We start from the raw sequence: 26,041 nt of genomic DNA on the forward strand, positions 1-26,041 counted from the left end.
AATGAAGTGAGAGATGATTAATGCCGTACAGTAAGGTACCCTTCAACAAGCATCACTACATTCTCTTGTCTAGTCTACCCCGCCTTTTGGTTTTTACACTCCCACTGGGTCACGCATGAGACAACTCATCAATTGTATTTGCTACAGTATATTTACGATTCTGTAAAGCATATCATTCTTAGAGGGCTTCCTGTTTAAGATGAGAAGGTTGTGAAGAGAGCGTTGTGCTTCTGTGAGAGAATTGAGAGACATGGATTTAAATAGAAGAATATATAAGTTAAAGAAATTAATCATGGAAAAATTCTGGAGAGAAAATGGAGATGAATACCAACCTTTACTTTTAAGCACCAGAGAACCTAAAAGGGCATTTAAGGTATGTATCCCAGGATTAAATGTATTAATGAGGGGGGGAAATACTGTCAATAATGTAGGCTATTTAGTAGACTAATAAACAGTTAAGTTACTCAGCCTCACATACGATTCCTGGATACCTCCAGTGTAGAATACTGGTCATGATTATGCATGCTATACATTCCAGGTGTCTGGCTAAACAGATCAAAACAGAAGTTACAGACCTGGGTGTGACTTTAAGTTCTGATCTAAATTGTCATTTCCATTTTAACAAGGTCACAAGCATAGCCATTTTTCATCTCAGGAACTTAGCCAAAATTAGACCTTTTTTAAATCTCAAAGATGCCAATACATGCTTTTATTATAAGCCGGTTGGATTACTGTAACTCAATTTTTTTTGCTGGTTTACCGAAGAAATCTATACGAAGATTACTGTCATTCAGAATTCTGCGTCAAGAATTTTAACTAAGACAAGCAATCGTATTACTCCAGTTCTGGCAATAAGGCACTGGCTTAGATTTGAGGTTAAAGCTCTTTTATTTGTCACACACTCCCTTAAATTTTCTCTTCCAGACAAAATACTTGAGTCTTAATTTTAGATGTTCTCAAAGCATTTGGCAAAATCACTGGTGAGACAACCTTCTGCTGCTATGCCTCTAATTTAGGGAATACCCTGATTTCAGAATGGCAAGATCTCTTAGTGTTTTAAAGAAGTTGAAAACCTATTTCTTTAATCTGTAATTTAAATAAACCCATTTTATGTCCATAGTTCTTTACCTTCTCATAGCTTTTACGTTAAACTCAGCTGTATTGTTCAGTTTTCTAATTGCTAATTATTAATTATAAACTTTTTTATTTATTATTATTAATATCATTAATATTATATTAATATTAGGGTGACAGTTGTTTGTTGAATTCTAATTGTGTTTTTGTTGCAGTTGCCAAATAAAACACTTCTAATGGCTGCTGGTGCTGCTGGTATTGGAGGGGCCTTTCAGTATGGTTATAACGTTTCGGTCATCAATGCACCCACTCAGGTAATGGCCCTATTTGGTTGTCAATCACTGTAGGAGACCTACCTATTTTATAGCTTATAGGCCTCTATGTTACAGAAAATATGTATTGTTAGTGTAGCATACAACTGTGTTGCAACTCTGAAATAATACATTTAGGATATCTCAAATTGTATACCATAAGAACAGCTCGTTATTTCAGTCCAACTGTTACACATTGATATTTTTCCTTACTCCAGTCTGTGCAGAATTTCATCAACCACACCTGGCAAGAACGTTATGAGACTACCATCTCAGAGCACGCTCTCACACTACTGTGGTCCACTATTGTGTCTATATTCACATTAGGAGGGTTTTGTGGAACAAGTATTGGTGGAGTATTGTCCATTAAGTATGGGAGGTATGACATTTTTTTAAATGGTTTATAAATTATTATTATTATTTATTATTTTACCAATTTGTGCCTTTGAAATAAATCTTTATTCCTCCTTTGTATATGATCTCTGTTGCAGAAAAGGAGCAATGCTGGGCAATAATTTATTGGCTATACTCGCGGCACTGCTAGTTGTCGGGAGCTACCACACAGGAGCGTTTGAACTACTCATAGTTGGACGTTTTATCTCAGGCCTAAATGCAGGTGAATATTTCAGAAATACTCTCTTCTTGCAGGCTTATACCTAGCTTTATACACCTACAGTATATCTCTTTATGTCAGATAAACTAAAGAACCATATGATGGTTGATGGTTGAAAATACACCTATGCCAAACACTTGAGAGATTAAATCTTGGTTTTAAAACTTTTCTCTTTGGCAGGAATTGGTGTATGTGTTCAGCCTCTTTATTTAGGGGAAATAGCACCAACAGCTCTTCGTGGAGCCATGGCAATGGGTACCTCCATTTTCATCACCGGTGGGATCTTTACTGGTCAAGTAATGGGTCTCAAGTGAGAACTGAAATAGTTTGTTTTTAAAGACCATAGAAACTTCCCAATAAGTTATATACCGTATGTTTGTTTCATTTATTCACATTGCTATTGACATATTATTCATGTGAATTCACAGGGAGCTACTGGGTAATGAGGAACACTGGCCCCTTCTGCTCTCCACAACTTGTATCCCAGCATTGCTGCAGCTTTTGATCTTGCCCTTCTTCCCAGAGAGCCCACGCTACCTATTGATTGACAAGGGGGATGATGTTGGATGCAGAAAAGGTAATGTGGCATAAAAACTGCTCTTGTACTTCTTAGTGAAACTTAAATATCAATGACCTGATTTTAAAATATATACACAAATATTGATTTAACGTTGACAGATTAAAGTTCAGCAATGCACTGCAAATCTTGATTTCACATGGTGCACATGACTGCATGGTTGAATAGGCAAAGAGAGTCTTGTATTATCTCAGATAGTCAGAGACAGAAACATGAATTGAGGAGAATGGATAAATATTCAAGCATATACCATGATAATGTGTAAGAAGTTGTCTTGAGCGTACATCAAAACATACTGTGGAGGTTTGTAGAGGGAGCCTACTCAGGTTGATCTGTCAGGTGAATCTGTCATGTGCGCAGAACAAATGGAATACAGTGTGACTGTGTGTCATGCGACAATGTGATTATTCACATGTCTTGTGTTTCCCCGACTGTAGCCCTGAAGCAATTACACGGGGCAGGCAACTATGATGGCGAAATGGAGGATATGGAGAGAGAGAGGATTGCTGCACTAGGGGTCAAAGCCAAGAAACCATGGGAACTGTTCAGTGACCGCAGTCTGCGCTGGCAGCTTGTCACCATCATCCTGATCAATGCTGCACAGCAGCTCAATGGCATCAATGCTGTATGTCCAGTTGTCCACTAAAACTCTACTTTCTCACAATGATGATTCTAATCCAGACGCAAAAAATAACAAGACATTTGCATACTGATAATCGATATCCAGATGTCTAAAATCATAATGGATTTTCTTTGTACAGCACATGTCATGAAGTATGTTATTTTTATTTTGTGTTCTTGTGTCTGTTTCTCTGCAGATTTATTTCTATGCAGATTATGTGTTCAAACAATCTGGCATTCCAGATGAAAGAATACCATACGCAACAGTAGGCACCGGTGCCTGTGAATGCATCACTGCTTTAACCTGTGTAAGTATGTGAGATACTGTTTCCAACTATATTATTCCATATCTGTTACATGTGCTGGACATACTGTAGTGCAACAGTGTTGCGTGTCATACATTGCAAGCATTCTTATGCTTCTCTTTATTATGCTCTCTTCTAATCCTGTGGTCACGTGACATGTTATGTGTTTTCTATAGGGTATGCTCATTGAGCGTTTGGGAAGGAAAGTGCTCATCTTGGGAGGGTATACTCTGATGAGTATCTGCTGCATTTTATTCACTGTGAGCCTCACCTTTCAGGTAATTGAATAGCTTAAAATGTAGCTATAAACTGTAGCCTACATGAAGCACATGATACAAGATACTAGCCTACTTGTTTTTTTTTTTCTTCTTATTATTTTTCTTTTTACTATGCTGTTTTTATTAAGTATAAAATATGTCAAGTTAACAGAATTCTTTCCTGTGTTTCCCTGCAGGAATCCAGCCCAATTGTACCTTACATAAGTATGGCGTGTGTTTTTGCTTTTATCCTAAGTTTTGGTTTAGGACCAGGTAACTCATCAAAAAATCCTTATTTTTCACCCATTTGTTCTTCAAATTCTGTCAACGGCAGCTATTTAACTGAGACCTCTTATGTTGTTCCTTTTGCCCTGAAGGTGGCGTGACTACCATCTTGAACACAGAATTATTCACACAAACCACGCGCCCTGCTGCATACATGATTTCAGGTTCTGTGAACTGGTTCAGCTTCTTCTTCATAGGCATGATCTTCCCATTTATTGTGGTAGGTGCCTATGCCACAATATTCATGATGGCATAGTAGTATATATTTATATTCTAACTAATGTTGGGTTGCATGCATACTTGGTACAGCTCAGAGGTTAAAGGAGGTTACCAGGAAACAGGGCTTGAAAGTTGAACTGTTTGATGAAGCTCATCTAAAATAGTATTATGTTCTGTCTCCACAGACTGGACTGCAGCAGTACTGTTTCCTGGTTTTCTTGTTCATTTGCCTGTTTGTGGGAATCTACATATTCTTTGTTGTTCCTGAAACCAAGAACAAGACTTTTCTACAAATCCACAATGAATTCCAAAAGAAAGACAGGATTATACACGATTATGTAGAGATGAACCAAGGACCGCACAGTTGACAATGAAATACAACTCAATGAACTCATGGATACAAACTATGCAAATGTATGCCTGTGATGAAGAATAATCTGCTGCCTCAATTATCAGGTGAACACTAGTCTCACAGTCTGTATCACAAGTCAGCATGTTCGGATTTTGCCCATGGTTGGTCAATTAATGTGTGTCAGGCTTTTTTTGCTTGTTTGTTTTTTGTTAACCACTTTTCAATAGTTGTGCCCCAGACATTAAATTAGATAGAAAATAGATGTGTTTTGAGGTGAACGTTCAGGTTCCCCTCCGAGATGTTGTGATGTGAAGTCACAACACCAGAAGCATCATGCCAATGTTTATAGTGAAAGGTTTGAATTAGAATATAACAATATTATACGCAATTAAGCAGACTGTTTCTGTTAGAAGGGGAGACCGGGGTCAAAAGTAACACTATTTATAATAATTCACAGAATACTTGAAATATACAAGTCATATTTTGTTATAAGAAACATATACACTATGTGCCCTAATTAATAATACCATTCATAAGCTTTTACTAGTAAGGACAAGACTAAAATATTATTTTTAATGCAATAAGAGTGTTACAATTGCCCCTGTGACGGGGGCAATTGTAACAGTGGTTGGGGGCAATTGTAACACTAATTGTAACATCACTAAGTAATATGTATTTTTTACAATTTAATATTGTTACTTAAAAATATTTTATATATATAATTACAATTATTATTATTTTTATTCAAATTATTTTATTTTTCAATTCTGTTTTTTTTAGTGTATGTCTATTTTTTATTTTAAAGTATTTTTTACTTTGAACTTTAGTGAAATATGTTCTATCAAATCTATCATAAGTATGTAATCCCAGACAAAAAAAATCTGCTTGCATTGTAACACATTGTTACAATTGACCCCGGTCACTGTGTTACAATTGCCCTCGATCGGGCAGCCATGATGAAATCCCATGTTCTAGCTAGAAACACCTAGATTATCATAGGCTGTTAACGTTAATTTGTGACCAATAACTTAGAGATACAATTCATCTACATTTAAATTAGCAGTCATCTAAACTGTAGCCAGCAGAGGGAAAATACTGTACATTCAAAAATGTACTTATGCACCTCAAAATCTGTTCTGCTGAGATGAAATGATCATTCTACCCTTCCATAGGCAGAGAGAGGACCCTACTGAACATGTGCAGAAGAAGTCTCATGCCCCTAGCTTGTTTCTGATTAGAATTATTGAGTGTGTTACATTTCCCCCCTGTTACTTTTGACCCCATTCTCGCCTATATAGTAACTAGAAAAGGCATTCCATTTAGCTTTGAACTCAACCACTTGAACACTCTGAGATAAGAAGTAGATCAGAAACTTGAATGCAGTGCATCAAACATACTGTAATCATCCTGGCAAGCAATGCTGCTGATTCTAATTGGACTTTATGAAGTAGGCTAAATTGGGAGGTGTGTGTGTGCGCGCGTGTGTGTTTGATGTCTTTGTTATATAGCTGCTTTTCTTTTTTTCCCCTAAAATGACCATTCTTTATTGCCTGTGAGCTAAAGATTGCGCTTTTATACAAACTGTAGGCCAAGCATCAGTGATGTTCATGTGCCAGGAGGACATGTTAATGTCTGCCTAGTTGTAGTTGGACAAGTATATTTTAGGGTGAGTGCAGGGGGACCCTTAACAACTGATAGCTGTTTTTAAAACATTCTGTACATTTTTGCATTTTCTTTAATGTACTGTATAGAACAATTGTGGAGTGTACATTCAAACTCGAGCACTTTGAAATCTGGTTTGATGGTTTTATGATGCCACAACCTCTAGAAAAGTGAGTACCATCATGGAGTCTTACACCTTAGCCCTACAATGTGTCTATGCTTTTATATAGTGTTGGCATGAGGATTTTCTGTACTGCTATCATATATTTGAAACAATATAATATCATTGAACAATTATTTCCAGTTTAATTACAAAAGTATAATTAATCATATATCAAATCTCTTACTTTACCACTCTGATTTGAATTCCTTCATAGAAATTAAAGGTTAAGACAGTAAGAGGAAAATACTGGAGATAACGCCTCAAAAGAAAGGCTCATGGCAGAAAAACTATGCCAAGTAAAAAAAAAACATGTTTATCCTTTGGCAGGCAGAAAGGGGTCATGTCGGACCATGTGCATAATGAGTTTCACAGTTCCATAATTTCTGATTGGTGCGATTTAAGATGTTACAATTGCTCCTTGTTAGAATTATCAATGTGTCCCTGGGCCTCTTCCCATTGGAGAACCACGTGGACTAGAGGGCCACCATGGATGGGCCTCAGACATACAGAGACTGATAGGCCTGATAGAATAAAATGCAGCAAAAACAGTCCCTATTAGGCCCACCTTTTTTGTCTGTTAACGGCAGCTGTAGCTAGGGATGGATTAAGACTCGCGGGGACCATAGCGGAGACCCCTGGGTGAATTATCTTTCAGGGCCCATAATCCATCCATGGCTGCCCAATTCCAACTGCTATGGGGATTAGTCTGTCAATCTTCTGAAGATGCTTTTAACTGATATCTGTAACTGATACCCCCCCCCTTCTTAATGTACTAGTATGTTTGCTTTATTTTTAGTCTATTTGCATTTGTGAATGTAAAAATGTCTATATAAAATAAAAAGGTTCAATAAAAACAATGTTTTGTACTTATTATAATTTGCATCATATCTTTATGATATAATTATATAAAAAATATAATTCTAAATGATTAGTTAACATGAACCAATATCTTAAAGACATTTTATAGGGAAAGCGTAGGTGACTTCTCTATACCAAACAAAAATACATTTACAAAGGTATTCATAAAATAAATGGATGAAATGTAATTGTTTCTGCAAACAATTAACAACACACACACACACACACACACACACACACACACACACACACACACACACACACACACACACACACACACACACACACACACACACACACGCACGCACAGTTAGCACCAAGATGTGATGGCTCTTTATGGCAGGCAACAGTAGTGATCCTAATCTCCGTGTTCGATTTGTCTAGCCTGGCCACTTGTCTCGCTGTCTAGTCACCCGGATTGAATAAGCCCCGCCTACTCAAAATGGCGACCTAGGGAAAGTTCCATGCTTGTTTGTTGACATCCTGACGTTCACGAAAATCCCAATTTATGTTTATTGTGTGAATTAAAACTTACCAAACATGTCAAGGATCATCGTTAAAAACCTTCCCAACGGGGTAAGCAATGTATACAGTTAACATGGGCTAGCTTTTCCACGAAATGGAGTGTATGGTATGGGCATGTAGAAAGATTACTGTGGCGCATGTAAAGATATAAAGAATAAATGTATGCTTTTGAAAATGGTTGGATATAATGTAGCTCTGGTCCATAACGTTAGAAGGAGTTCTCCTTCTAGTTGTCCTTCTGGATGTAATGTAGTTCTGGTCCATAGCGTTAGAAGGAGTTCTCCTTCTAACGCTATGGACCAGAGCTTGATATATTAATGTAAAGTATATTATTTGAACATGCACGATTCTAGCCATATATGACAGTCTTGTATCAAGGCTAGCACGGTACATGATTATCAGACCTAAATGTACCCATCAATTAATTGTTTATTCCCGAAATGACTGGATATCATAGGATTTGCAGCAATTTGTAGCAATTGTAGAAGTATTGGGTCTTAGATGTAATTAAATAACATTATATGTATTTGGTCCCCCATTTATAAAATAAATGTAAGTATAAAATTAAATATAAAATACAGAATGAATGCCCAGAAATACCTGATTCTCACTGTTCTGGATACAGGTCCAGTAGGCACCAATTATTTCTGGGCACTACCACAGTTTTATCCAAAATGTAAAAAAAAAAAGAAAGAATAAATGTATGCTTTGGAAAATGGTTGGATATAAAGTAAAGTATATGATTTGAACAAACCCAGTACATTGATTGATTGATGTACTTTATTTAGTAAGACATGAGAACATCAGTACATGGAAGTACACATTCACAATACAAGGTCTACTAAACTGGGAGACTTATTAAGCACTGAGCTTGTTTAAGATGAGATCCCCAAACATCATCATCAGACCTAAATATACCCTGAATCTCAGTCTCTGCTGAAGCTAATAATTTCATAAACCTGAAAATGTGATCTGCCCCATGTAGATGAAGGAGGATAGATTCCGGGGGATGTTTGCTGCCTTTGGAACTTTGACAGACTGCACTCTGAAGTTTACAAAGGATGGCAAGTTTCGAAAGTTTGGTTTCGTAGGATTTAAAACCGAAGAGGATGCGAATAATGCCTTGAAACATTTCAACAAGAGTTTTGTTGATACATCCCGGGTGACGGTAAGCTGGATGATTCAAACCATTGGTTCCATACCTTCAATTTCAACCCTGTCCTGACACGTCTTGTAATTTTGCAAACTTCCCATCTTTTTCTGCAGGTGGAGATGTGTAGATCTTTTGGAGACCCTACTAAAGCAAAATCCTGGAGCAAGCACACACAGAGTACACCGGCTGTTAAAGAAACCGATGAAAAGGTACTGTACAGCAGCTTGAAGTAAAACCGATGAGATTTTTATGTAATCTATTTCTAAATAGTGTTTACCTATTTCTTAACTGCTTACATATCCTATATTAAAATTGCCTAATGGGATTTGCACATGTGACGGGCCCCGTCACATGTGTAGTGCTATATATTTAGCCATTTATTAACTATAGCAATTAGGTAGAACTAACTGTAACATTTTGTATTGCATTGCAATTTTAAATAAAATAATTCTGCTTTTTCTATCCTCAGAAGAAGAAACATAAAACCCCGAGTGTTTTGGGCAAAGTAAGTAAATCTCTTGACACACACGCACACGCACGCGCGCGCACACACACACCGACACAGATGGACCATCAAAACACTGAAGATACATATAGATATGATTATACTGTATGTTAAGCAAGAGATTTCGACTTCAGTTTATGTGATGTTTAATCTTTTGTCAGCTGGAAGAGGATGACACTTTCAAGGAGTTTGTGTCAGTGTATCAGAATCGAAGTCAGGTACCCACCTGGGCCAACGATGATCTGCAACAATCAGCTGCCCCTGAAGATGCCCCTGAAGCTGCAAAAGGAAAACTACAAAAGGAGAAAACGAAACCCGCAACTGATGATTACCTCAACTTTGATTCTGAGGAGTCAGAATGTGAAGAAGAGGAAAATGGTGAAGATCAGGGTGGGTAATATTTGCCCCTAATTTTATAGTTAAGCTTACAATTAGGAACACATCGCATTACGGTGCGTTGTGAGCTTGTACATCGACTATCCTCAGTGCATGATACAGTTCAGTTTAATCCCAACTCAGGGTTGAGGTAAAAAATGAAAGGTAAAAATTGTATACTTAAAAATGTCTTATCTTGCGTAGCCAGATGCTCAGAGACATCCACCTACTGATACATCTGGGTAAATCTAAATGCGTTTCAATGTCGGAGAAAAACATCGCTAAAAGCCCACTACCAATACTGATACTGTCCCAATATGAAGCATCGCCCTAAAACCAAAGTCTTTGCATTGGTTCTGTGATGCTGTTATGATTTCAATTTCCGAATTGTTTCCACCCTCTTTTAGTTAATTAATTGAATTTAGTCACCATACGTATAAGTAGGCGTAGAATGTTGGCTACGACTATAAAATTGCCATCCTGAAATGTTAATGTCCTTAGAAGTATAGAAAAACAGTAAAACAAATGTGTTTCTGAAATCATGTGTTGTTGCTTTCAGAGACCACCAAAGAAGCACTGAAATCTGATTTGTCTGATATGGATTACCTGCGCTCCAAAGTGGTCCAGACACAAGACACCATGGAGCATAGTGGAGAAGGGGATGATGTTGAAGAAAATGAAGATAATAACAAAGACAATAATAACAAAGATGATGTACAACGCCCTGTGCCTCAGTCAGACAGTGCCTATGAGAGTGGTGACAAAGACAACACCTCAAAGACCAAGACATCTGTATCGTCCCTGGATAAGAAGCAGGGCAAACCCAGCAAAACCGCAAAACAGGAGGTAATTGCTTAGATAACCTTTTTAGATAGCCTTTTCCCCTCTACATGCAGTAATTGAAATATATTATTTTTCATACATTGCAGTTGTCTTGTCACTACATGGCCACCCAATGGATGTCTCATTGTCTTGTCACTACATGGATGGAAGTTCTGTATTCATTTTAGGCATTGGTTGAATTAATCAACTTAAGTTAAGGTTAGGCACTGTTAGTAGGGTTAAGTTTGGGCATGGGTTTGCTGAGGTTATGGTTAGGGTAATGTGTGGTGAGGGCGTTCTGGTGAGATGTCCGTCCTTTCTAGGGTGGCCATCTAGTGTCAATCCTATGTTTCTGCTGGTTAACACTACTACTGCCTTCCCTAGACTGAACCTACCACAGACTTCACAATAAAACTAAGAGGAGCCCCTTTCACAGTTAAAGAGGTGAGTGAGTAAGGAGATATAGTGTATTTAAGAGGTGAGCAGAATGGAGAGAATAGACTTTGATTCATAAATACTGTTACCTAATTCAAGAAATTATTTATAAATACTGTTACCTAATTCAAGAAATGATTTGAGTTTTGTTGTTAATGTGTGATGTCAACAGCAACAAGTACGAGAGTTCATGACCCCTCTGAAGCCTGCCGCTATCAGAATTGGAAGGAACGAAAGTGGCAATAGAACAGGTGTGAGAGTGACACTATTCATAATCATACATGTTCCTGATCATTACTATTTTTTCCCTTTCGATGTATGACTTATGTGGATAATTGTCCGATTTTGTAATTTTAGGTTATATATATGTGGACGTGCACTCTGAGGAAGAGGTGGAAAAGGCACTGAAGAAGAACAAAGATTACATGGGTGAGTAAACATATGCACTCGTCTTTTGTGTTTATTTACGAGTTCATAGTAAATCTGGAGCAGATTTTGATGTCCTTATATGGCCTCCTCTGTGTGCTGTCAGGCGGGCGCTACATTGAGGTGTTCCGGGTGAATACGCAGGGTAAGAGTTGGAGGGACAAGAACCAGAAGGAGATTGACAGGGACTTCACCAGAAAGCTGAAGGACGACGAAGAAGAGGAAGATGTTGCAGAGTCAGGACGACTCTTTGTGAGAAACCTTCCCTACACCTGCACAGAGGAAGACATCAAAGACTTGTTCACTAAACATGGTGTGTTAAAACACATGCAAGCACAGTACATGCATACACATATACGTACACATTAGAGGTCTTCGGGTAAAGCATGTAACCCGAAATACCCGGGTTCTGACCCGTTTCAGTTTGTCTTGACTCTCGGGGCTCCGACTGTGAAATGGACGGTTCCACTAATACCCGAGTGGACCCGGGGAGGGGGGAGGGGGGTCGCTCAGAAGACAGTTTACTGGCAGTGACGCAGTCAATGACTGGCTGCTATTTATATTATCATATCATTTAGGTAAGAAAATATGAAACTAGTCTTATTTAACGGTGGACAACTTGTAGCCTAGTAATGACGTTTGCAAACAATTTCGGGTATTTAATTCGGGGCCTCGGGTTATGTACGGGTTAGGTTCTGGTATGTCACAGTTCTTTACGGGTCGGGGTCCGACAGCTCTCGGTACTGTTCGGGTCCGTAACTCAGATTTCTATAATGGCCCGGGTCCATTCGGTTCCGGGTAATATTTGCGCGGGTCCATTCGGGTATCGGTCCTTCATATTGGACCATAGGCCGGGTCCATTTGGTTCCGGGTAAAAGTTTCACGGGTCCATTTGGGTTTGGGTATTTATATTTTACCCGTGAAGACCTCTGGTACACATACGTACTCATATGCGCACACATACAGTACATGCAAATGTAAACAAATGTAGTCACTACAACGGTCATGATTCCGCATTCTATGCAGGTCCACTGTCTGATGTGCTGTTCCCTATCGACAACCTAACCAAGAAGTCTAAAGGTTTCGCCTTTGTAACATACATGATTCCAGAGAATGCTGTGGCAGCTCTAGCTCAGCTGGATGGACACATTTTCCAGGTAACCCGATCTCCAACTGCTATTTGAGATGTGGTTTTATGCTTTAAGTAACTATAATATGTTCAATTAAATTGAGTTACTAACTGAGCTCAGATTTTGGCCTGATGTGAAACAAATTCAAAAGTGACCTTTGTGTTTCTGTCACGCTTCCAGGGCAGGATGCTTCACCTTCTTCCCTCCACCGTGAAGAAGGAAAAAACTGAATCAGACTCCGGTGGCCCTGGGTCTTCCTCTTATAAACGACAGAAAGACGCTAAAAATAAAGCTGCGAGTTCCAGGTACTGCAGTGATAGTCAACCTGTGGGCCGGGGCCCACTGGTGGGCTGTGAGGATATCATACAATAATTGCCAAAACAATAAGTCAATCATTTGATGACCGTTGGAGACTCAAAGAGAGACTCCGCCCGTCATCAAATGATTAGCTTTGGAATGCGACAAAAACTAAAAGATCTTCATGAATTCAAGGCTTCATGGGATGTGTAATTGATAGAAAATAAGTCATTTTTCTTTAATTTAAAAAAAAGATTAATTAGAAAGTCTTTGTATTTGTAAGTGTAAAATGAAAGTATTTTTTTCTTTAATACCTTACACACACACACACACACACACACACACACACACACACACACACACACACACACACACACACACACACACACACACACACACACTCTGTCTCTTTAACTAATTTCCTGTTCCTTCTGCTCCATTACACCACCTCTGTTTGTGTGGTGTGACTTTCTTTGAATTTTGGTATTTCTTCTTTACCATCTAGCTCCCACAACTGGAACTCCCTGTTTCTGGGTACAAGTGCCGTGGCAGATGCCATTGCTGAGAAATACAACACAACCAAAAGCAAAGTTTTAGACCATGTGAGTTGTGTTCTTTTTGCGTTTCTCTCTCTATTTACACTTGCCCATGACCCATATTTGCACTCCAATATATCCCATGAACCCCTGTCCATACTTACATATACCCTTAATGCTTAAGATATAATTTTGTCTCAGATGTATTCTAAAAGTTATTTCATGCCTGTGTGGTCTTTTGTCCCTGTCTGCAGGAATCAAAGGGTAGCGTCGCAGTGAGGATGGCTCTAGGGGAGACCCAGATCGTCCAGGAGACTCGCCAGTTCCTTCTGGACAATAACGTGTCTCTGGATTCCTTCAGCCAGGTATGTTGCAAGCTTACACAGTATACACACACATACATAATAGTTTTTTGTTGTGTTTTTTTTTTTTTTTAACTACAAGCTCTGTGTGTGCTTGCTTGTAAACAGGCAGCATCAGCCAGGAGTACATCTGTGATGTTGGTGAAAAATCTTCCAGCGGGTGTGACTGTGTCAGAGCTAGAGGAGCTGTTCTCACCCCATGGCTCTTTGGGTCGGGTGCTGCTGCCACCTTCAGGGCTCACTGCCATTATAGAATTCCTGGAGCCAACTGAAGCAAAACGTGCCTTCACCAGGCTAGCCTACAGCAAGGTTTGTACTGCATTTTCTACAATAACACAGTACATTCAATGTATTGAGGAGAGAGACCTTGCAGTCTCATGTTAATAACCCTCATCTCCATTTTAGTTCCATCACATCCCACTATATTTGGAGTGGGCCCCTGTAGAGGTGTTTACAGCAGCTAGACCGGAACCAGGTAAATAAGAATATAGCTCAAATGGGCACACATGACATTCTCAATAGTTTGTTTTGTTTTAAAAATACAAAATGGGTCATTTGAATAATTATATATTTTAGATCTGTCTGGCTCCAAAGACCCCTCAGTACCAGAGGAAGAGGGAGCAGTGGAAGAAGAAGAGGAGGAAGAGGAGTCTGCTCCAGGTTCCACACTCTTTGTTAAGAATCTTAATTTCTGCACAACCGAGGATAAACTACAAGAGGTAAGTTCAGTTGTAATAGGACCCTCAATTACATGGAATAAAAGAATAAAAGACTCATGATGAACAGTTCAATAAAAGTGATGGATGTTTTTTGTCTGTTTTTACAGACATTCTCCAAATGTGGCAAGGTGAAGATGTGCACTATCTCCAAGAAGAAGGATAAAGCAGGTACTTAAACAAATCCATGATTTGAAAGTGTATCATCCTTTTGAAAGTGGGGTGTTCTATTCTTAGTGGTTGTTTTTTGTTAGGTTTTCTAAGTGTGATTGCCCAAAAAAATAGCAAGTCTTCAAGCTCACAATTAGCCACGTTTACATGGACACTTTTCTTCCAATCTGATTAAAATAAACCCGATTGAAGGTTTTGGATCAAGTGTTTACATGAGATGTGATCTAATCCGATCTGGTGTATACATGCACCTGTTTTCAATCGGATCAGCTGTGACGCAAATTATGAAATACATTGCATTTCCCTGTATCCATTAGTAACAATATATTATAATAATAATACTAATAATAATAATTATAATATATATTATATATAATACAAATGCACATAGCCAGCCCTAGCCTATTAACAATACATATTCGCGCCAATGGACAAGTGCATTCACGATAATAACTAGCTCCATTAAGAACCTCTCACTCCGCTATACAGCTCCGAGATGAGGTTCTATGTCGAGGTCTCCCAGAATCGGTTGACGGCCGCAAAGGCTCCGTTGTTCACCCTTTTATCTACATCGTATCCAAAAACTAATGGTAGATTCCAGAGTGCACAGACAGCTGTTTAAGGTTTGGTCGGGCACAAAATATTTTAACATGGCCACAGGCTGACTAAATAAGCGATTTAAACGGGTAGTTTCGTCCCCGACCTAAAATATTTTGTGCCCGACCAAACCTTAAACATCCGTGTGCTTTGGAATTAGTTTTTGGATACGATGTAGATAAAAGGGTAAACAGCGGAGCCTTTGTGGCCGTTCAACCGATTCTGGGAGACCTCGACATAGAACCTCATCTCGGAGCTGTATAGCGGAGTGAGAGGTTAGGAGCTAGATAATAAAAAAAAGGCTGTAGTTAACTAATATTTAGGCTACTTCTAAAATGGCCTATTTTCTTATATTCCCATACCCCAGTCCCATAGATTATCTGAAGAAGGATATAGGATATTGTGCTGGTGGTTTCTTAGGCTATTTATGATGGCATATCGTCCTGGGTTGTTCATTAGATCACAACAAAGAAGACGTTTTCAAAAAGTTACTGGCCAGCTCAATAACAGACATAGGTCTACCCAGGGTGTGTGTGTGTGTGTGTGTGGTACTGTGGATGGTTGGTCAAAGACGCACGGGAAAGCAGTGGTGTAAAGTAACTAAGTACATTTACTCAAGTACTGTACTTTAGTACAAATCTGAGGAATCTTTACTTTACTGGAGTATTTCCATTTTTCTATACTTTTACTTCTACTCCACTACATCTGATAGGCAAATTGTACTTTTACTCCACTACAATTATTTGAAAACTTTAGTTATAGTTACTTTGTAGATTTTGATTATTATTACAAAAGATACATTTATCACTTCAGCCCTATTTAAACTTTGGTTATTTGACCAAAGTTTCTACAAGCTCACAACACATCGATGCAACGAGTTGTGAGCTTGTAGATCTGCTATTTTTAAAATACTTTTACACATTTTAGACTGCATAACTAGTACTTTTACTTTTGGTATGTTAAGTATATTTATTTATATTTATTTCTGCATTGCACTATTGATAATTTTACTTAAGTAAACAATTTGAGTACTTTTTCCACCACTGCAGGAAAATATAGACAGGACAGGGTAATGCCAAGTCCAGTCGCGGACACGGTAGAATCGTATCGCACCCGCACACCTCTCTCTCTCTCTCTCTCCTCTGATTAATAACAACAGGTTTGCATGGCGACCGCGCGCTTGATCTTGTTGTCGTGTGCCTGACCTGGTGAGCGTGAACGCACTACGGGAATGTTCCCGAGGATGTCCCGGACTTTATGACATTATATGAATAATGTCACATATTTATTTTGCATAAATGCGATAAAGTTGTGCTTTTGGAAATTAATGATCTTGGAAGCAAAACCTTTGCATGAGGTTGCAATCATTCCCAAAGTGATGTGGACTGGTTGAGGGATTTATGGCTCCAGATCAAGTCAAGTCAAAGCTCCAATTATGTGTGTTGCGACTCGCGATTATTATTTTATACAGACGTCAGACTCCGGAATATTGCCTTGTCTCCAATCCATGCAGCATTAACAAAAACAGGGGCCAATCAACAAATATCTGATATACTGTAGATGCTATTAAAACGAAGAGGAGGCATCAGAATCAAGGCAGTGCATTTTATCCCACAAATCATTTGACTGATAGAATCTATGCCCATGTATTCCATGAAGTAAAAACAATTAAAACATGTCTCCCTTGGGTCCTCAGCAATTATGCATCCTGAGTTTCTAGTTGTTCGGCCGGACGGTTCTCAATCGAGACGGGAGTCATGGGACTCGCACAAGCGCACGCGTGAGCACACACATGCGCTCACGTAGCCTACACATATATTCCGCGCATTTATAGATTGCCTATATATAATAGAAAAATTGCCTATACAAAATAAATAATGTAGTGAAACATCACAAATGTATAGTTGCAAAAATAAAAAAGTGCCCCAATAAATGGCCAGGAAGCATGCGCAGAAAGAACAGAATCAGATACTAATCAGGTTAAGGTGTATACATGGACGAAATGTCCTTTTGATCGGGTTGTAAAAAGGTCTAGACCACCCCTCTGCACCCGATTAGAATTTTAATCGGGTTGGGCTTGATCGGGTTTATTTAGGTGTATACATGGAGATTTTTAATCTGGTTTATTTTAAACCAGATTTATTCTTGTTTTAACCCGATTAGAAAGGTCCATGTAAACGTGGCTAGTGAGTGTATCATGACGTGTTGTGAGGTTGTAGATCACGCTATTTCCATGCACGACACTGGCACACAACTAAGTATAAATCAGGTTTAAGAAAACTGGGCGAAAATCATACTGTACGTAATCCCAAATGCAATAAATACCAATCTTGTGCTATTCTCTATTCTAGGAAAGTGGTTGTCCATGGGCTACGGTTTTGTCCAGTATCAGACCGCGGAGGCAGCACAGAAAGCCATGAGGCTGCTACAAGTAATGGCCCCTTTTGTCCATTAATACTGACAATATAGCCCCTCCCCAAAATCCTATGTTGCTTCCCCTCACACTTTATAGTCTTTACTGAACACTGACCTTCCTAAACCAGCCATTGACCTATGACTTATATTCTCTCCCTCAACGTCTCTGCAGCGCTGTAATGTGGATGACCACCAGTTAGAGCTGAAGATTTCTGAGAAAGCCACAAGGTATGATGCACTATGAGATGGGACTTAGTGCCATGTCTAGATGACACAGTAATCCTAAAAAGGAGATAGTTTAGCTAGATATTGGTAAGATAACAGTTTACAAGTTACTTTGAAGGTGTCAACCCTTGTGATTATGATTAAACAGCAGAAATGTACTAGCTTAAACTAAAGAAATGATTTACAACAATAAAAAACACATGCGTGATTGATTGACTATTATAAGTTTAGCTTTAACTTAGGTCCCTTAAAGTTGGTTGTGGCACATATTTGATATGTATTTGATAAGGGGTCAAATATAAGGGGGCAGGGGCTGAAAGTTATCGTTACTTATTAAATCACCTTTGCTTATATTCAGGTCTGCTGACGTGTCCCACAAGAAGAAGCAGGATGTCAAGAAGCAGACAGGATCTAAGATCCTTGTGCGCAATGTCCCCTTCCAAACTACTGTCAAGGAAATCAGAGAGCTCTTCTGGTAACAAACACACACACACACACACACACGCACACGCACACGCACACGCACACACACACACACACACACACGCACACGCACACGCACACGCACACGCACACGCACACGCACACACACACACACACACACACACACACACAGATTGTTGTCTTAATGTTTGGCATCCCACATTCAAGGTTGAAAAGCGCCCTGCAGGCGTTTGGCCCTGTCCTATCATGTGAAGTCACCCCTTATTGGCCCATGCCCCAGTTATGTTATGATGGATGAAAGCTTGTCCCAACCCATGACTTACATTTGTGCAAAGTTTGGAGACAATTGCACTACTGGTCACTCCGTGAGGAGGCGAAAGGATAAACACTGGACGCTTTGCTGATTCTAATAGTAAACTTTACTCCTTGCCTGCAGTACATTTGGAGAGCTGAAGACAGTCCGTCTCCCTAAGAAAGCAGCTGGATCAGGGAATCATCGGGGCTTTGGCTTTGTTGACTTCCTTACCAAACAGGAGGCCAAGGTGTGTATCTGCTTTTCTGGTTATGTGAGCCATCATATATTAATGTATGGGAGAAATGTAGACCCATACTGTAGGTGATAGGGCAGTAATAATAGCTTGCCCATAATAACATGCACTGTTGGTCTTTATAGAAAGCATTTGCTGCACTGTGCCACAGCACCCATTTGTACGGGAGGCGCTTGGTGTTAGAATGGGCTGACACTGAAGACACAGTGGAGAAGTTGAGACGAAAAACTGCTGAACATTTTCATGGTAACGCCAACCTCAGTCACTACAACACAAGTTGATGCATGCTGCATCACAACAAATTCTCTAACACGTTTACCTTTTCCTTTCCCCTCAGTGGCTCCCAAAAAACGTAAGCAGGCAGAGGTCTTGGGAGGAATTATGGAGACGATGGAAACTACAGGAGCTGAGGAAGATTGAGATCCCTTGTTCATTGCCATGATCTTCAGACAGCCTGAGAGGACAGACAAAATATGCACCTCAGATGGTGTGGAGGACCAAGTAGAAAATGTTAAATCACAAAGAAATTCGAGAACATTGGACTATTGTAATAAATGTTATATAAAATTAGAATGTATGCTTTATACAGTGTTGTCATTTCTGATATTTTGTGCTATTTTACTAGGGTTTATCAGCTCGGAACTGTTTAGGCTCTTATTTTGAAAGTGCGTTCTAGGCTCTGGTCACATGATGTCCAGTTCCCACTACCGCGTGATTTGTCAAATCACGCCCCAGTCCCACTCTGTTTAAATGCCCCACTGCCCAAGAGTCATATGACACACTCTGCAAAGATGGCGTTCAGCCATAGGAAGGGTTCAATAACAATGATGGATAGTTTTATGATTTTGTACGTTTTATGCTTTTCTATTGCGTCTGTTCAAGCAGAAATACATACTGCTATTATTGATAAGCAAACTGGACTGCTATCCATCGTTGAAGGATACAAAGACGGTTTTGTTGCTTGGGCAAACTATACTGATGACATCAAAAACTCTGGGTGAGTTGATGTCGAGTGGTTGTTGTTGTTCTGAAGCCCAAACGGAGTTGGAATTTACTATTAAAAAGAAGCTATAGAAATGATAAAAACGTACTGGTATTAATGCGGAACCGGAATTGGCTTTTCTCTTCATGTCCTTTTTGTTTTGATTTGATGAGATCGTGCTGTTTTAGTCTACCAGCGTCTGTTTGAAATGTGCTTACGTGTCTGTTTTGTATAGATTAAAAAGTATTTAATTGCAAACGTTGTTCTCAGCTGGTCGTTCTTGGAGGTCACTACCAACGAGCAGTACAATGACAGTATCCAGGCTTATGCTGCTGGTGCAGTAGAGGCTGCAGCCACATCGCAGGTCAGACACTCAGTCAGGATAAGTTATAGTGGTGGAAAATGTTTTACTTAAGTAAAAGTAGCAATACTGCAATGTTAGCCGTAGAATACGACTCTCGTAGACGTATTTATGATTCTGACGTTTATCTACGAGAGTCGTAGGGTAGATCCCCCCATTAGCACTGGTCCAGAGCTTTAGAGAGAACGTATAATGGACCAGGGCCAATCCCCCATGGACAAATGGACTTTCAGCTACTAGCCCGTACGGGACGGGACGGGACGGGACGGGACGGGACGGGACGGGTAAGCACCTTTTTTGTTTTGCATCTGTCATGTTTGGAGCCCGTACGGGCTAGGAGCTGAAAGTCCATTTGTCCATGGGGATCTACCCTACGACTTTCGTAGAGAATCATAAATACGTCTACGAGAGTCGTATCCTACGGCTACTGCAATGTAGAAATGCAAGTAAAAGTCCCGAATTAAAAATGTACTTGAGTAAATGTACTTAGTTACTTTACACCACTAGTTAGTTAATTATGGTCATATGCGTTAATCTGTAAAATCACATCTTGCATACTTCACATTTGGGATTGTTTGTTTCAGCTGATCTACATGCACTGGATGAACACTCTAATGGGTTATTGTGGACCCTTCACATTTGAGTCAGGATATTGCCAGAAACTGAAGTCTTTCATCATTAAAAACATGCAGTGGATACAGGGACAGATAGAGGATCAACCAAATTCACCCTATTGGCACCAGGTACTTATACTGTTTATACTGGTCTCTCTTCACTGGCAATGCATTTATGCTTATTAACTGTTGAATTTTTACTCATGTGACTTGTATTCATCATCCATCACTTCGATCAATATGTTTCTTATTTTAAATGAGCATTATAAATAAAACTGACTTGAGCACTTGAATAATGTTTGAAAAGCTGCCAATCCAATCATATTCTGAATATTAGCCCCTCAAGGAAAAGGAATTCAGCCTTCTTTCTCCCTGGTTCTTATATGCAGGTACGCCTGGCTCTGCTGCAGCTGAAAGGACTGGAGGACAGTTATAATGACCAGTTATCATTTCCTAAAGGCCCTTTTTCCATTGAACCATTTGGCTTCCTGTGAGTGAATTTTTGGAATTTCCCAGACCATACATTTGCCCCTTGAATGTGTTTTTCACATTCTCAACCACTTTATATCCCTCTACTAGACTGTTCCAAATGGGTGGGGATCTGGAAGATTTGGAGTCTGCTCTAAATAAATCCAGCCAAACGCGAGCTCTGGGATCAGGCTCCTGTTCTGCTCTGATTAAGCTGTTACCAGGCAATAAGGAACTGCTGGTGGCACATGACACTTGGAACACATATCAATCCATGTTGCGCATTATGAAGAAGTATAATTTTCCCTTCAAAGCGTCCCCAACAGGTAATCCATTCCATGAAGACCAATTTGTTTATTATAAGGGGCTATTTGGAGTCACAGTAATTCACATGTATTTGCAACCCACAGCTGTGCGTCAGTGTCTTATATAAGGCTTCATTCAATATGTGTCTTCCTTGACCTGTGAAAGCCTGTTCCACTCTGAGCAAAAATATATTATGTGGTGTTCTCAGCCAGTGAGCCACTTCCTGGAGGAACCCAAGCGTTCTCTTCTTACCCAGGAGCCATCTTCTCTGGTGATGACTTCTACATCCTAAGCAGTGGACTGGTGAGAGCTGATTATACCTGATCTAAGCAATGAGAGTCTTTATCATGCCATCATGTTATTTTTACAATTGAAACATGTAAGAGAGAGGAGCTGTTAGATCCTGTTCCTGTTCCTGTTTTTCTCTAGGTTACTTTGGAAACCACCATTGGCAACAGCAATTCTGCTCGCTGGAAGTTTGTTCAGCCTCAAGGAGCAGTCATGGAATGGCTGAGGAATATTGTGGCCAATCGACTGGCCACAACTGGAAAGGAATGGGCAGAGATCTTTAGCGAGTACAACAGTGGAACGTGAGTCTCTACACTCAAATCTGGATGCCTTTATTTTTCTTTATTGCTAGCACAGGTCCACAGACGAATGTTCCACCTTTACACTGGGGGTCCTTGTTCTGTTAAATTCCATCTCAAATTGTTCAGATTGTCTTTAGAGCATGAAAAGTACCAAGCAAGAATAGGAGCAAAGGGGAAGGTACAGAGTCGGTGTACACAATCGCACACAAAGGCAACATTATCACATTTCAAGTCAGCAGAGTTGTGTGTTCCACTGACTTAGCACAAAATCTGTTACACAGTTTAGTCTGACCTGTTTCTCAATATGCAGTGCAAAATGCTGAGTGTTAAATTAACTGGACTATGGACCATCTGGGTACATTTTTACACTCTGGGTCAAATGAACACTCAGGATTCTGCATGTGTTTGTCTCCATGTTGCAGGTATAACAATCAGTGGATGATCGTGGATTATAACTACTTCACTCCAGGAAAGACAGATTATAAAGAACAGCTGTTCACTGTTTTGGAGCAGATTCCGTAAGTCCTCGCGCCGCCATTTTGAATGGCCACCACCACAACACCCTCTCAACGTTACATTTTCTATAAATTGTCTCCGGAAGGCCAGAGACGTACGTGTGTGTGTGTGTGTGTGTGTGTGGCACTCTTGGTAGGCTAAGGAATTACCTCTGCTCAAATTTTTCACACAGGCCTGTTATAGCGCCACCATGAGGCTGATTTTTGCAAAACAATATTTTTTATACTACTAGTGATTTTGTCGAAACCTCACGCAAATCGGTACACATTATCTCTATGGTCACGTGATCAAGACTTATCGGTCTGATTTGTTTTATATTCCATTCTGATTAAACTGTCTTTTCTGGCAGGGGACTGATTGTTTACAGTGACAAAACGGATGAATTGCTGAAAAAAGGCTATTGGGCAAGTTTCAACATTCCGTAAGTATGCAAAGTGCTAATCTTTTCACAAACATATTAACTGTGTGCATGATTTGATTTTTTAATTTATTGATTCTTAAATTTAGATACTACGTTGACATATTCAATGCCAGTGGCTGCAATGAGCTGGTTGAGAGGTTTGGTCCATGGTTCTCTCTGGAACAGAATCCCAGAGCTCAGATCTTTAGACGAAATCAGACAGAGGTTACAGACTTGGATTCAATGGTCCGTCTCATGAGGTATGATCTTCTGCATTGTTGAGGCAGATCTGTAACAGGAATTTTACATATATTGATGCATACACACTTTATTTCTGGTCATATGATTTGTGTGTTACAAGTTTGAACTTGAACGTTTCTGTATTACTCCATACATTTGTTTATGAGTGGTGTTGTATTGTCTCTCCTTTCAGGTACAATAACTTCAAGGAAGACCCACTGTCACGATGTGATGGCTGTAAACCACCTGCCAATGGGGAAAATTCCATTTCAGCCCGGTCAGACCTGAACCCAGCTAATGGTACATACCCATTTGGTGCCCTGGGGCAGAGACCACATGGAGGAACAGACATGAAGGTTTGTCTCTTTCTCATCTTACCTCACCAAATATCTCAGTTCTGAGAACATTTTTATGAATAATACAGATTCATTATCTGTCCTCTTGGCAAATTAGTCAGTTGTGGTTGGCAAAGAGCTTAGAGAAGCGTGCTAATTTTAACCATGTTTTGCACGTTCCAGGTGACATCATACAGCATGCTCCATGAATTTGGTATGGTGGCAGTGAATGGACCAACCTGGGACCAAGTTCCACCGTTCCAGTGGAGCACTTCTCCATACAAAGACCTTGTACATATGGGACACCCTGATACTTGGACATTCAAGCCTATACATATCACCTGGTCTCCTTAACCACTCTCTCTTCAAACTCACCCATTTAGGTGGCTCATACTTGTGTGTAGCACCAGCTATTTGTTTTTATTTCAGAAAAGGGAATAAATGCCATGAACAAAGTACTCGAACAAGATTTTTAATGGTCATGGGATTGTATCCGATATCAGGACAGTACGCACAATGTTTGGGAATCAAAGCTCTGCTCGGCAGCACCCCACCTGTAGAACAGCCTTCTTATTGATTTAAGAGCACTCCAGGCCTTTTCGTGTTAAATTGTTGTGCCAGCAATATGTGTGCTTGAGATTTTTAAAGCCTGCTTTTAACCTTCTATGATTGATTATGTTTTAACCATGTAGCACAGGATTTCCTGTGAATGAAAAGTGCAATACAAATACTTGCACAGGTCTCCGTCAGGTAGAATCGGCCACCTGGTGGCGCTATAACAGGCCCATGTGAAAAATTTGGGGCAGAGGTTCGGAATTGGCATCCAGGGAGTGTGTGCAAAGTTTTGTGTGATCAGGCCAACGGTGCCGGAGATTAGCTGTTCACAGACGGACGGACGGACAGGGTGCAAAACATACTCTCACCAGGCCTTTGGCCTAGCGCAGACAAAAATGTATTATAGAGCACCGAATACTGACGTCACTGCCGCTAGAGGGCGCTGTTCCACTGGTTTGTGGCTTTATTTTTTTTTGTGTTGAAATCCCCATTGGGGAATCTTAGATCACGTCATATAAGAACTATAAGAACATTTCCACCTTCAGTCGATGCTTCATATCCATATGAGTAAAATCGCTGGGGTGGTGTCTATTTTTCGAACACAGTTCTTATATGACGTGATCTAAGATTCCCCGATGAGGATTTCAACACAAAAAATAAAGCCACGAACCAGTGGAACAGCGCCCTCTAGTAGCAGTGACGTCAGGACTTCAGTGCTGTATTATTAAAGGATTTAATAATTTACATAAATGAATACACAGAGGATTACAAAGAGTTGCGATTTGGAGGTAATTGTACAGTAACCAAGCCAAACCAAGAGCCCTTGCTGCTATGAATTAGAAACTAGTAAATGCACTTGTAGTTGATCAGTTTATTTTGTAAAATGTTTTTTTTTAATAAAATGTTACCATTGAGTGTCCTTTTTGAAGTTAAGTATCTGTTCAAAAAAATGTCTCACTCTAACATGAAACAATGTCAAACTTTAAATAATATTTGTGATGAGCAAATTGCTCGAGTGGGTTTCCCAATGGGGCGGGTTTGTTGTTGTACATCCCTTGATAAACATCCAATAGGAGAGCGAAGAATCACTCCGTTTCTACCAGTGTTGCCATGTCGGATTATTATAAGCAATTTAAGGCTTCTTTTTCTGTACATTACATTCAGTCATTTATAGCAGACGCTTTAATCCATAGTAAAGTTGCTTGTAAAACTTGGTAGTTGCGTTTTTTGGGCATGTTTCAAAAGTGTACTTTCTTATTTCGGCTCCCTTTCAAAATGTTTAATTATTTTAACTAGTAGTTCTCTATATTTCATGAAAACGTTTTGTGCCAGGGAGCATTTGTGTTTTTGAAAATATATGTACAAGTTCACAACACATCACGACGCGTTGTGAGCTTGTAGATCGGCTATTTATAAATAGCCGACGCAGTTTAAAGTGCTCATGTGGCCTATAGATAGTAGCTTCTTTTGGGCTTGTTTTCCTTGAACTGGTTGCTTATTTCTCTCACAAAATATGGCAACGCTGATTTCAACCAATCGGAGTAAAACAGGAAGTATTGAACTAGCTGTTGCTTTGCATTGCAGACACTAAGCAGGCTACAGGCAGACTGGCTGACAGGTTGTTTTTGTTTTAAGTTGTCGATTTGATCTTACCAAACATTTTTTCAATACTGAATTAAGAGTTAACTTTGCCTA

At 39.6% G+C, this 26,041-nt stretch overlaps 3 protein-coding genes across 5 annotated transcripts; all 3 read left to right on the plus strand.

Moving 5' to 3' along the window:
• Nucleotides 1–20: 20 nt before the first annotated feature.
• slc2a11b (solute carrier family 2 member 11b) lies at nt 21–4,630 on the plus strand (the record flags this gene model as incomplete). Its single annotated transcript, XM_084055480.1, has 12 exons — nt 21–35; nt 1,290–1,388; nt 1,604–1,764; nt 1,877–2,001; nt 2,179–2,308; nt 2,427–2,575; nt 3,013–3,200; nt 3,394–3,504; nt 3,678–3,779; nt 3,956–4,031; nt 4,136–4,263; nt 4,448–4,630. 12 exons carry the CDS (start codon nt 21–23, stop codon nt 4,628–4,630), a joined length of 1,467 nt encoding a protein of 488 aa, XP_083911606.1.
• A 3,107-nt stretch (nt 4,631–7,737) lies between these two features.
• On the plus strand, nt 7,738–20,219 carry rbm19 (RNA binding motif protein 19). Of its 3 annotated transcripts, none has more exons than XM_084056000.1 (24): nt 7,738–7,873; nt 8,808–8,990; nt 9,089–9,184; nt 9,445–9,480; nt 9,642–9,870; nt 10,415–10,701; nt 11,062–11,121; nt 11,285–11,363; nt 11,470–11,541; nt 11,645–11,851; nt 12,565–12,695; nt 12,849–12,973; nt 13,471–13,567; nt 13,756–13,866; nt 13,972–14,172; nt 14,269–14,338; nt 14,440–14,582; nt 14,690–14,750; nt 17,699–17,778; nt 17,935–17,990; nt 18,346–18,462; nt 18,868–18,973; nt 19,105–19,225; nt 19,317–20,219. In XM_084056000.1, the coding sequence occupies exons 1-24, from the start codon at nt 7,838–7,840 to the stop codon at nt 19,397–19,399; spliced, it is 2,787 nt and encodes a 928-aa protein (XP_083912126.1). In that variant the 5' UTR covers nt 7,738–7,837; the 3' UTR covers nt 19,400–20,219. The 3 variants fall into 3 exon arrangements, with proteins under 3 accessions (XP_083912126.1, XP_083912128.1, XP_083912127.1); XM_084056002.1 differs by having other exon boundaries at nt 9,642–9,858; XM_084056001.1 differs by having other exon boundaries at nt 9,448–9,480.
• plbd2 (phospholipase B domain containing 2) lies at nt 19,753–25,265 on the plus strand (the record flags this gene model as incomplete). The annotated part of the gene is made up of 12 exons (XM_084056004.1): nt 19,753–19,976; nt 20,232–20,325; nt 20,907–21,065; nt 21,326–21,426; nt 21,516–21,730; nt 21,919–22,013; nt 22,140–22,300; nt 22,723–22,818; nt 23,166–23,237; nt 23,324–23,476; nt 23,650–23,812; nt 23,975–25,265. 12 exons carry the CDS (start codon nt 19,753–19,755, stop codon nt 24,143–24,145), a joined length of 1,704 nt encoding a protein of 567 aa, XP_083912130.1. The 3' UTR covers nt 24,146–25,265.
• Nucleotides 25,266–26,041: the final 776 nt, after the last annotated feature.

The sequence above is a fragment of the Gymnoscopelus microlampas genome, assembly GCF_963454915.1.
Source record: "Gymnoscopelus microlampas genome assembly, chromosome: 4".
Lineage (NCBI taxonomy): Eukaryota > Metazoa > Chordata > Actinopteri > Myctophiformes > Myctophidae > Gymnoscopelus > Gymnoscopelus microlampas.

Excerpts from the sequence above, each read along its gene's own strand:
- rbm19 (XM_084056000.1), top strand. The coding sequence starts at position 7,838 with ATGTCAAGGATCATCGTTAAAAACCTTCCCAACGGG. Across the intron at positions 14,751-17,698 it reads CAAGAAGAAGGATAAAGCAG|GAAAGTGGTTGTCCATGGGC; the intron begins GTACTTAAACAA and ends TCTCTATTCTAG. Across the intron at positions 17,991-18,345 it reads ATTTCTGAGAAAGCCACAAG|GTCTGCTGACGTGTCCCACA; the intron begins GTATGATGCACT and ends GCTTATATTCAG.